At 46.7% G+C, this 12,341-nt stretch overlaps 2 protein-coding genes across 6 annotated transcripts in view; both read left to right on the top strand.

Annotated features, from left to right (window-relative positions):
- Positions 1 to 2,453, top strand: part of LOC118787326 (AT-rich interactive domain-containing protein 1B-like) — a 148,765-nt gene extending 146,312 nt beyond the window's left edge. For all 4 annotated transcript variants that reach the window (XM_036542848.1, XM_036542846.1, XM_036542847.1 and 1 more), the window contains one exon: positions 396 to 2,453. In XM_036542848.1, the coding sequence (XP_036398741.1) occupies positions 396 to 2,372 (1,977 nt within the window). In that variant the 3' untranslated portion in view covers positions 2,373 to 2,453. The remainder of the gene's footprint in view (positions 1 to 395) is intronic.
- Positions 2,454 to 9,974: 7,521 nt separating this feature from the next.
- LOC118787328 (probable palmitoyltransferase ZDHHC14) overlaps positions 9,975 to 12,341 on the top strand; it is a 53,434-nt gene continuing 51,067 nt past the window's right edge. For both annotated transcript variants that reach the window (XM_036542850.1, XM_036542849.1), the window contains exons 1-2: positions 9,975 to 10,674; positions 11,297 to 11,576. In XM_036542850.1, the coding sequence (XP_036398743.1) occupies positions 11,338 to 11,576 (239 nt within the window). In that variant the 5' untranslated portion in view covers positions 9,975 to 10,674; positions 11,297 to 11,337. The remainder of the gene's footprint in view (positions 10,675 to 11,296; positions 11,577 to 12,341) is intronic.

The raw sequence follows: 12,341 nt of genomic DNA, 5'->3' as shown, positions 1-12,341 counted from the left end.
CAAGTTATGCAACTGTCGTAATTATAGTCTAGAGTTGTTTTTTTATTTTTTTGAACATTCATTCAGATGATATGCTGACCTCTAACCTGCTCTAGATTACTTGGTTACAGTAATTCAGATGATGGAATAATCTCTTACGTAGAGAATAATCTATAGTTATTTTTATTATTTTTAGAGTTAATTTTAGTTTACATTAACTCAGATGGTTTGAGAACCTAGTACTTGGTCCACCCATTCTGCATTCCACATTCCATGTTCCACATTCCATTGTAGTTATACAGCTGCCTACTTAGTAGCTAAACATGTGACACTGTTAATGTTAAGTCTGTAGCTAAACATGTGACACTGTTAATGTATGGAAGAGGGGATTTTAATGTGGAATGCGGGTCTTTCAGTTGCCAGGGTTCCTGGAGCTGCTAGTGGAGTACTTCAGGAGGTGTGTGATTGAGATCTTTGGGATCCTCGAGGAGTATGAGGTGGGTACGATTGGCCAGAAGACCCTCCTGGGCCCCGCCCCTGAGCAGAAGATGGGGGTGGAGTCTCCTCCCCATGAAAGTGACTGTGAGAAGGAGGAAGAGCTGAGGGAAGAGCCCCGAGAGGCAGGGCCTAAAGAGGCCACGCCCAGCAGAGAGGAGGCGGTCCCAGCCCTGAGGAGGGAGGAGCCACAGGCGGAGGTGAGCGTGAAGGAGGAGGAGAGAGAGCAGCGGGTGGGCAGCGGCGAGAGCCCCTCTGAACAGTCTTCCCCAGACCCAGAGCCCAGGCCCAAACAGGCCAGCAAGTACGACAAGCTGCCCGTGAAGATCGTCCCCGCCGAGGGCGACTTTGAGCAGGACATGTGGGAGCAGCTGGGGCAGGTGCAGGAGTTCAGCAGCGGTCTGCTGCACTGGCAGGCGGGTGGGGGCGACTCCACTAACCACATCCAGACGCACTTCGAGAGCCGGAGCGAGCCGGAGACCCCCGCCGGTGCGGGGGGCGGGAGGGGAGGGGGGAGCGGGGAGCCGGCGAGGAGCGTCACGGCCACCATCGACGACGTGCTGTGCGCCCGCGCGGGACCGCTGTCCGAGGGTGACGGGTACCCCTTCCGCCTGTCCCAGGAGCGGAGCCGGCACATCACCCTGCTGGAGGACGAGCCCCGCACGCTGGACGAGGCACCGCTGTCCACCACCGCCGCCTGGCAGGACTCGCTGTCCCGCCGCTGCGTCTGCGTCTCCAACATCCTGCGCGGCCTCTCCTTCGTCCCCGGCAACGACGCCGACATGGCCCGCCACCCGGGCCTGGTGCTCATCCTGGGGAGGCTGGTCCTGCTGCACCACGAGCACCCGGAGAGGAAGCGGCCGGCGCACGCCTATGAGAGGGAGGAGCCGGAGCGCAAGGGAGACCGCGACCGGGAGCGGGACCGGGACCACGAACAAGACCGCGAACGAGATCAGGAGCGAGACCGGGACCATGAACGAGACCGCGAACGAGATCGGGAGCGAGACCGAGACCGAGACCGGGACCACGAACGAGACCGCGACCATGAGCGAGACCGGGAGGCAGACCGGGAGAGAGACCTGGAGCGAGAGCGGGAGGCAGACCGGGAGAGAGACCCGGAGCGAGAGCGGGAGGCAGAGCGGGAGCGACACCCCGAGAGAGACCGGGCGTGTGACCGCGGCCTGGCCTGCAGCAAGGACGAGTGGTGGTGGGACTGCCTGTCCACGCTGCGGGAGAACACCATGGTGACGCTGGCCAACATGGCCGGCCAGCTGGACCTGTCGCTGTACCCCGAGAGCATCTGCCTGCCCATCCTGGACGGGCTGCTGCACTGGATGGTGTGCCCGTCCGCGCAGGCCCAGGACCCCTTCCCCGGGGCGGGGCCGGGCTCCGCCCTCACGCCGCAGCGGCTGGCGCTGGAGTGCCTGTGCAAGCTGAGCGTGCAGGACGGCAACGTGGACCTGCTGCTGGCCACGCCCCCGCTCGGCCGGCAGGACCGCTTCTACGCCGCGCTCGTGCGCTACGTGGGCGACCGCAAGAACCAGGTGCACCGCGAGATGGCGGTGGCGGCGCTCTCCAACCTGGCGCGGGGCGACCCGCTGGCCGCGCGCGCCATTGCCCTGCAGAAGGGCAGCGTGGGAAGCCTGGTCAGCTTCCTGGAGGACGGCGTGGCGCTGGCGCAGAACCAGCTCGCGCTGCTCCACGCCCACGAGCCGCCCAGCGTCAGCATGATGTGCCGGGCCGCCAAGGCGCTGCTCGCCCTGGCCCGCGTGGAGGAGAACCGGCCCGAGTTCGCGCTCTACGAGAGCCGTCTGCTGGACATCTCCATCTCCTCCGCGCTGAACTCGGCCGTCGCCACCGTCATATGCGAAGTGCTCTTCCAGATCGGCCACACATGACAGGGGCGGGAAACCAGCACCACGAACGAACCACACACACAATCGCAGAACGCTGTCCGTGGTTTTATATTTTTATTTAAAATGAAAAGAAAATAAGTTTGTTTTTTATATACAAATGATATATATAAATATATATATATAGCTCCTCTGCCCCATTAACAATTTCATTTGGGATTTTAAAAAATGATTTTAATACAGATATTTAATACTTGCTGTTTTCCTGTGTTTTAAGTGTTTTTTTCTTTTCTAATATTAATGTTTTGTGCGTTTTTTTGTTTGTTTATTTTAACCAAAGTTTTGATGTCAGATTTTGGAGTGTTCTGTCCTTTTTTGTCTTTTCTTGCTCCTTTCAAATGCTTTGGAGTTTTGTAAATGTTACATACATGTATCTCTGTGGTTTTGTTTTGTTTTTGGGAAGCAGATTTATTTAAATTTTGAGAAATATTGTAGATAAAATTTGCTGCGTGTCAAAAAAACTAAAACACTGATTTTACTCCAATGTAAATGTATCCATCTCCGAAAAAAATGTGCAATAGGATTTAGTGCAAGTTGGACAGATGGAGGAAAACGAGATGTGAATTTTTTTCCATAACATGCAATACATAAATTCGACCACAAGTGGGCAGTGCTGCATCAGCGTGTAGACAAATGGCAAAAAAAACAACTTTTTTGTTTAAGTGACAGAATCTGACTCGCTACCTTGTTAGTAACCATCACAGCTACAGCTTGAACAAACTTCCACAAAGTACCAGTTTCTTTCCTACCTGTATTGCATTTGTTTATTTCCTGTGTCAGCCTGTGTGGGCTCATGTATATAGAAGTTGTACATTGGACATACCCTTATTTTTTCTTTGTACTTTTGTTTCTGTTTTTTTTTGTTTTGTTTTTTTTTTTCAAAGATGTGGTAACTACAAAAGTGATGGTAGTTTTTAATTATTATCATAATTATTGTTAATGTTATGAGTATTTTTGTTATTTGGGTCATATCCTGAGGCGAAGGTGGCGCTGGCTCCTGTACTCTCCTCTCTATAGCAGACAGCCCCCCCCCCCAGTGGCTGCTTTGTGAATCACATGTGGAACGTCTTACTTTCAGGTGGTTAATAGTTAAGGTTACAAAAAAAAATGACGAACCAGTTTTAAGGGTTTTTTTTTCCTCCAGTGATGCAAATGTGCATATTTGTTATCCAACATAATATAGTTCAAAATAACATGACAAAAGACTTGATGTAAATTTCACCTTTTCCTCTGACTCGATGAATATCATTTATTCAGTATAAATCTTTATACTATATGTTCCACATGTTAAGAATAAATGTACATGAAATCTTGTTAAGCTGTGTGAGGGGCCTTTTTGATCCTCTGTGTAGGAGTTTGAGGGCAGACGTCTGCTGTGTTTTAGTGTTTTTAGGGATGTGTGTTTGCATGCGAGTGTGGGAACATATGCACAGATGTGTGTGTGTGTGTATGTCTATGTCTGTGTCTGTGTCCGTGTGGGTGGCATATGTGTGGTTGTGGGTGTGTCCTTTGCGCCTGTGTGTGTATATGTGTGTGAACACAAGTGAGTGTTTGTATATGTGTGCGCGTTTGTGTGCGTCTGAGCACAGATGAGTGTGTTTGCGTGTGCGCGACCGCGTGGCTCCATCTTGTAATCTCCTGCCATTTCGTGACTGTGGGAATTCATCAGTGTGTGGGAAGTGAGGACACAGATCTTAATCACACTTTTCTGAAGGTTTTCCTCGTAGCAAGGAGTCTGTCCCAGAGTGCTGCATAAAACGTGTTACAAACATACAGGAGTTTAGAAGTAAAGAGATGAGCAGGCAGTGTGGCATAGTGGTAAGAGCATAGCTTGTAACTGTGAGGTTGCGGGTTCGATTCCCTGCTGGGGCACTGCTGCTGTACCCTTGGGCAAGGTACTTAGTAAATACTCAGTAAATATCCAGCTGTATAAATGGATAAAACTTGTCACCCATGTAAGTCGATCTGAATAAGAGTGTCTTCTAAATGGTAGTATTGTAATGTCCTCTTAAAACACCTCAAACTATCAGTTCAGCAAAGAATTGTATATTGGGATTAATAAAGGAAAATGAAGATGAGTGTGTGTGTGTGGTCTTCGAATCGTCAGAGCAGAGCAAATGACATCTCATTTGTGAGTAAGTGAGCACCACTCGCCTACCTCTGGTGTAATCCAGAGCAATAGTTTCACACACCTAACCATTTTTATCTGAGAAATTTGGGTTATCTATCTTGCCCAAGGGTGCAACAGCAGTGGCCACCTAGGGGGTCAAAACAGCAACCTGCTCCTTAACTATTATACCACACTGCTGCCCATTCATCTGGTCTTTGGGCTGGTAGAGCTGATGGTGAATGTGTCTGGTCTCTGGGCTGGTAGAGCTGACAGTGAAAGCATGCAGTCTTTGGGCTGGTAGAGCCCATCAGGAAAGCATCCGGTCTCTGGGCTGCGCTGGTAGAGCAGCAGTGCTGAGGGTATGAGTCAGTCTGACAGGCAGGAAGTAGGAGGCTGTGTGCGTGAGAGCAGACGCTGATGCCGAGAGCCTGTGTTGTCTGTTCTGCTCCCACCGCTCCGTGTGGGCAGGCGTGTGGGGGAAGAGGAGGGGGCGTGGGTGTTCTCCTGCTTTTGTGCCACTATCCGACACGCACGTATGTGTGAGAGTGCATGTACTGTACGTGTGCACTGAAAAACATGAAATACTTCCTTTAACGCTCTACTTTGAGGAAAGCATGGAGTGTATTGTGCTTAGATTGAGCACTGATCCAAAGACAAATGCAAAGAATGTCATCGTTTCTCCATCAAACAGTGGGAACCAATCTGCATTTTTATATTCATCCAAGGTCAAAGTGGGCTACATATGGGATGGCCCCATATGAAAGATAATCTTGTCAGGGTCCTTTTTAAAATGTAATAAACTGTGTTTGGAAAAGGCCACATTTTGGAGGGGTTCCATGTTGTGCTGGGACTGTTGTTGGATGACAATTGTAATTTCTTTAAACTCTGTCTCAGGTACAGGGTTCATTTCTTTAATGAATCGGCAGCCAGCCAGACCACGTTGTTGTAGGTCAGGAGGGACCGGCTGAAAAATTGCTGCGACTTCACCAGGACTCCATGCTTAATGTACCTGATTCCATCACTGGTATCAAGGCCATGTATTTTAACCTAATTTTCATTGTGTTCGCACATGTTAACAGTTCTGATTCTCAGAAGATAATGGCTGTTGTTTCTGTTTCTCTGCTCCCAAAATGCCGGGGAAATTTAAGCCGAAGTAAGAAAACAAAACTGTCTGAATTATACTGCAGCCTCCCTGAGCACTAGAGGCACATTTCCTGTTTGAAGAAAGTAACAGATGACATAGAAACAACAAAAAAGGCCACTAAATGTCATGACCGTAAAAGTGGGCTGAGTTTGACATATCAGCCAAGCAGCCACTCATGACTCAAACCCAGCTCATATTTTATCACAATTCAGGACTGATGTTAAAAAAAATTGGCTTTTGTCCTCAGTTTAAGTTTGACCATTCAGGTCTTCTACGAGCCAGTTGTCCCTGACCGTTTAATCAGCGTTTCTCAGCTGAGCCTGGAGCAAAGTACTGCTGTGGTGAGTTCACCGGTGAAATGGCCTGCAGCTCTGACAGCGGCCACTAGGGGTCTCTGAGGTGGCTGCTGAAAAGACATCTCCATGAGGCCTTTAGGGGCAGTGATGTGACGTTGCCTTTAGGGACCTCACCTTGTAATCCAAAGCTTTCAGGTTTGAAACACATAGGAGGCTGTCTTTGTAGCCTTTAGCCAGGTATTTAACATGCCTTACCTCATTCATTATCTTGCTATGTAGGCAAAAGTATGTAAAAAGGAAGCTATGCCAGTTTTCTTGTACGAGAGCATTTTCTAAGAATATACCAATAAATCACACAATGTTCTAATCACACTACCCCCCCCCCCACTCCATTCATTCACATTTGAACGTTGAAATCCAGTCAAAAGAATGAATGGAATGGGATGTTCAGTACACACAAGGTCATTTACATGACAAACGTCCTTATGCAACTTACAGAGCTTACAATTCACATGTTATCCTATAATGGGGCTGGATATTTACTTAAAGCAATTCAGCGCAATCACTCAGTTCAAGGAGTACAGCAGTGCCACAACTGGGAATCAAACTTTCAGTGTTCCTGCTATTAAGTCTAGCTTTCTATATGGAATGTGTGACATTATGATGTCACACATTCCAATCACTTCAGAACAGAACCACTGAGAGCACAGGCTGCTTTAACGCATATAAAGGGAATTCTGGGTAAAGTGCTGTCTCTGCGGAAGCCTACGTGGGCGTTTGGATCTACGTGTCCATTCTCCGCTCTCTCTGAAACAGAATGCTTTTTATAGACTCTCTCGCATCTCCCAAAAAGCACTTCACACCAGGATGTGTAACCATTTCCTATACACATCCAAATTGCTGTACACGAAAAATTAATTTCCGGGCCCATTCAGAGATGTCTATAACACTGACAGCACCTCCGCATTTACCTCTGTGGCAGACTGAGTGCTTATATCCCTTACAGACACTGTTATTACTCACACACACACACCATTTATACACACAAATAGCACTTACACACTTAAATGACTCACTCACACATACATTACTTACACACATATCACTCACACACACATACATCACTTGTACATAGGCTACCTGTATCACACACACAACACATACACACATGCGCACACATGCATATCACACTCATATGCACGTGGACACGACATCCCCACACACATGTGTGGGCGAGGGGGGCAGAGCGTGCACAAATCAGGCCGCGGGTGGGTGAAACGGCGTGGGGAGAGAGCCGGGGGGGCGAGGTGTGGAGGCTGGAGCGCCTGGGAGGCCACTGACGTCACCGAGCCGACGCCACGCGGCTGCCCCTGGACTGAGGCCCGGTGTGGAGGAGGCGTCTGCTTGTGGTCCTCCGCGCTGCAGAAACGCTGCCTCCGCGCTCACCTGCCGCATCACTGTGGCCAGGTAATGACCTTCCCAGGCCACATGACAGGAGCTGGGCTCTTGTCCAGGTGTAAACCTTGGGTGAAGCCCTCCGGCTGCACCGTTTGGCAAGGAACTTAGCCTGAAACTTCAATGGCGTAAAGATGGATAGTATTAAATGCAAAGGAACATTGTGTAAGCTTTCTAAGCAGGTGAATAATAGTGTATTTTTTGTGTCATGGCAGTGAAGAGGTGCTTCAGTGTAACGCTTTGTTGTTGTGTTGGTTTGTCTAACGGAACAGACAGTAAGCAGTAGGTTCTTCCTCTGTGGGTACAAGGATATTTGGATGTATCCTGTCTATTGACTTTGTTTCTTACATCAGTGTCCTTGATTAAACAAAAATTCATAGCTTTTAAAACTTCATTTGGTTTTTCTCTATGCATTACTGGTGGCTGATCACTTTTAAATCACATGATCAAAGTCAGACCGGACTGCTGTGGATGACCTATTCCTGGACTACAGCAGTGCTAAACCTACTGTAATACGGAGTTCTTTTAAGACCAGCTCAAAATCTGTCTGCTTTAGTAACCAATTTACCCAGGCTAACTGGAGTGACCTGAAGTTCACCGCGGCAATGCTTGCGTAGCCAGACGCAACACTTACAAACTTAATTACCACGGAAATTCAGAAAATGTAGACGGTTCTCGTTTTTTCTCTTCCAGGAAGATAACACTATTGACATCAGCTTGGCCCAGACAATTCAAGTCAAGTCTGGATGCGCAAAAAAGTGTTTCGGCATTTAAGGTGCTGTTCTTAGAGCTGATGTTTTTTATTTTTGTTGTGTATTTGCCTGTGTGTGTGTCTGTCTGTGTGTGGAAAAAAGAGATGTGTGTGACAAAGTGTGTATTAACTGGATGCACTACGATAATTAGAAAAAGACTGGCCAATAATTCTCTTCAGAAACGTAAATTTGCTGAAGAGCGAAAAATTGAAATGGAAAAATCTAAACACTGCGGTCTGTTTTACTGGCGCATTCCGACGCACTTTGCACTGTGTAGGCCAGAGTCGTGTCATCGTCTCACAAGTCCCCTTCACCGTGAAAGGCTTTGTGAATTAATTTGGGACCGATTTTTTTACCGCACTTACGCAGTATTTTTTACTCTGGAGATTTTTTTATGAAGACGACTCCACATCTCGGTTTAGGAGTGGCAGTGACGTCAAAAGCGCATACCGCCTTCCTCTCAATCTAATCTGGCCACATTAAAAGCGCATTTGGCTGAAAAGTGTGTTCGCAAAACTGGGACTGCCGTTTAAAAATAACCCGTAGACAAAACAAAGAATGCACTGTGTAGATCTTAAGACTGTGTCTCTACAACGAAAACAATCCAGAAATCTGATGTACACACGAACCGGTTTTTCCATGTGTAACGTTACCCCTGAAAATCATACTACGAGAAGGCACAGGCTATACTTACAACTGTAACAGACACAGAGGTAGGCTACAGAGAATCAATAACAATTCGTGCCAGGTGAGTGTCTCCATATTTAATTCTGTGCAAGCTGGCGAGCTGCAATAAGTCAAGCCTGGCCTACCACTGAACAATACAGAACGATCATTTATCCAGGATAGTTTCGTCAGGCCTAAATGTAGTGCAGTGACAACATACAGTATTTAATATAAAATACAAACATTAAAAGCAGTACTTATTCAGTTAGGATGTACAGGTGAGATAACCGAACAGCCTTGTCTCATAAACCTACGCTGCCTATTTATCACAACCCCTGTCACTTTAACTACTGAAACTACGCCAAATAATACAATCATGCCAACAGTTCAATAATGTTGATTCTGGCCGCTGTATTCAAAATTCATTGTAAACCTATTTAACTAGATGGTTGGCGAGTGATGTAAATAGGTTGGTTACACAGTTCAAGACATCAAAGGTTTCTCTCCCAGCTTACTATTTTAGGGCAACACCGTTCACAATACAACAGTGATGGAAGTCGCTTACTATACAGGGTTTCTGGCAGGTTCACTGTCTTTCTAGACATCCTTTCGAGACCTTACTCAAAGACAATGACTTTGATTTCCTTTGTTAAAACGTATAGGAGACAACATTCGCCACAAATACTGCTTCCATTTAAGAGTTAGCCTAGTATTGACGCGCATGTTGGCTATGGTATGTACAAACGTTACTCTAGTTACAACTTTCATCCAAAAAAAAACCTACACAAAACGCGCGATCCAGCTAGCTTTGCATCTGATGTAGCTCAGCCTCTGTCTATAAAGAATCAGCCAGATTTTGTCATTGGATCATTTGGGTCTTTGATCAAAGTCTTCGTCGGCTGAACCCAGTTCCAGTGTGGTTTATTATAAATTGTGAGTTAAATGTATCACTTCCTCCCCGAAACGCTGTGATATGCAAATTACCACATGCAAGGTGCGCGTGTTTTGTGAGGTATTGGAATCTGTAGTTCAAATATGGAAAAAAAGTAGTTTTCTAAATTTCCCTTGTGAACGATGTACTACAATTCCCACAAGCCCAAGCGCGATGATATACGTCCGTCTCTGAGAGGCTTGGTGTATTGTTTATGAGTTGCAATGAGCAGGAGAAACGTGAAGGTGGCGGCAGTGTTAATGCACATCTTCAGAACAAATAAATAGCGACATTTGTGTTTCGGCATTTTAGCTGGGGATGTTGCAACTTTTCTGAAGCCCTGGGAAAAGAAGACGTGGCATAAGGCTCGCTTTTGGTTTCATTAGTGCTGCTAGCTATATATCGTAGCTACATAAGAACACCACGGAGCGGTAGCTGGCGAACGGGCGCGATCTGAGTCAAAAGCAAGGCAGCGAGCTGAAAACCACCGCATTTCGCAGCGAAACTGGAGGGGGTGGCACTAGCGAGCCATTCTGACCCGAAGCTTGAATGAAGCCCTTTCTGCATCTACCTGCGTCCAAAATACAAATGTTTTTCATTTTTCCACATTCTCGGTGAAAATGCTGCGCTTATTTTTAACGGGCGCTCGTAACAAACCAGGATAACTAGTGGAGTAAAAAAAAAGGACGATCGCCCTAAAAAGCTGCGCTGAGCGACATCGAGGGAAGCAAACATCGGAGGGTTTCGGTGGTACTGTGCACGGCTCACGGTGAAATTCAGATGGATTTTTGTATCTAGACGATGGTTTTCTACGTAAAATCACCGGGAAAGAAGACTCTATCGAGGGGAACTAACTTTGACGACAGCTGTCGATAGCTGATTCACAAGCTCACCAGCTAACTGTTGCTAAAAGTAGCTATTTGGGCTAGCTAGGTAGGTAGCTTGTTAGTTGGTCAACTAGCTAGAATATTTGGTTCAAGTAACCGGCGTGCTGAGATGTAACTCTCAAACTTCTGTGTTCAGAGAGTAATTGTAGCTAGAGAGGTACCTATCACAGAGTTCAGCTGACTTGCTAGAAGAGAATGCTCAGTATCAGTGAGATAAATATTCAAATAAGAGAACGAACGTAGGTTTGACACGACTATAACTGGTAGTCATCTCCCACTAAGTTATGCACTATTAGTCCGCCTAACTAGTATAGATATTATTCGTTCATCAAACCTAAACGTGTTTAAGATAAATAAACCGATTGCTGGAAATGGTTGTTTCCCTGCTAACGACAACTAACTTACAGCAGGTAGTCAAGTTAGCTGCACGTGTTAACGTTACCTAGTCGGCGAGAATAGAAGTCGGCTTTACCAACAATATTTTGGAAAGTTGTTTCATTCTGCAAATATACTGGGAATTGACAGAAAGTTATAATCAGCCACATACTAGACTCCAACAAGAATGGCTGTCTAGCTAGTAGGAAAAAAAGAATATGCTAGAATTTTAGCTGGCGAAGGTTAGCTAAGCAAACTGATTTGGCCACCTCTGGCATCTCTGTTTTTTGCAGCGGATTCTTTAGATTGTTGCGGGGTGTCTTTTTGTTGATCGATGCATCTCGGTGTGGCGGAGCCGATGCGGGACTGCGAGTACAGCCAGATCAGCACACGCAGCTCGACACCCATGGAGTCCCCGCACAAGAAGCGGACCCCGAGGCGGAAGTGGCAAACCTTCCCGGGCCGGAATAAATTCTACTGCAATGGGAGGATTATGATGGCCAGGCAGACCGGTGTCTTCTACCTCACCCTGGTCCTCATCATAGTCACCAGCGGTCTCTTCTTCGCTTTCGAGTGAGTTATCTCTCTTTCTTGGATGAAATCTTTACGTTTAACATCTTGGTTTTTGCCAGTCGCGAGCTGTTCGTGCTCTGACAACATCGCGCCCCTGTAACCCCTTTTCCACGTGGCAGTGATTTCTAATAATCGTTTGATTTATTTTAAGTTGTGACTAGTTGAAACTGAGTACAGCTAACTATGCTATTTTTATGTTCCACTACATAGACGCTGTAAGCACTTTTGTTCGATCTCTTTCCGGGTATAAAGTGGGTTCACTTGTCACGAGTGTTCATGTATTATTGGAGAAATTGACATGACACAATTCTCCTTTGACCTCTTTAATGTGCCTCCCCCCGTTAGCCCCGAGTCATACTTCACACGTCCTGGTGACACACGTCATGACCCATGAGAAGACCTGTCTGCGCGATTGTTATTAATGCAGTGGGGACAAACGCTTTCAATACACTGCACGAAAACGTAGTCTGTGGCGTTGCAGTGCCGTGAGTGGAATTGATAGGTGTCGGTTTTCGTGTGGAAAGCTATTGTTACTGAAAATTCCTTAGTTTCGTTTCAAATAATTGTTTTTCATAATGTAAGTGAAGCTTGTTCAGATAAAGTTAGTCCCATGTCTGACAGTGTTAAAGTGTTATAATAAAACACCTGTCCTCACCACAGAATGAAAAAAAGATTCCTCGATAACAGGACGACTGAAACCAGTGGCAGGCTTGTCATATGGACCTCGTCCGTGCGCAAAAGTTTTGTGCGCAAACGTTCAGATGG

This window comes from Megalops cyprinoides, chromosome 12 (assembly GCF_013368585.1).
Source record: "Megalops cyprinoides isolate fMegCyp1 chromosome 12, fMegCyp1.pri, whole genome shotgun sequence".
Lineage (NCBI taxonomy): Eukaryota > Metazoa > Chordata > Actinopteri > Elopiformes > Megalopidae > Megalops > Megalops cyprinoides.
This window is presented reverse-complemented; position numbering and strand designations above follow the sequence as displayed.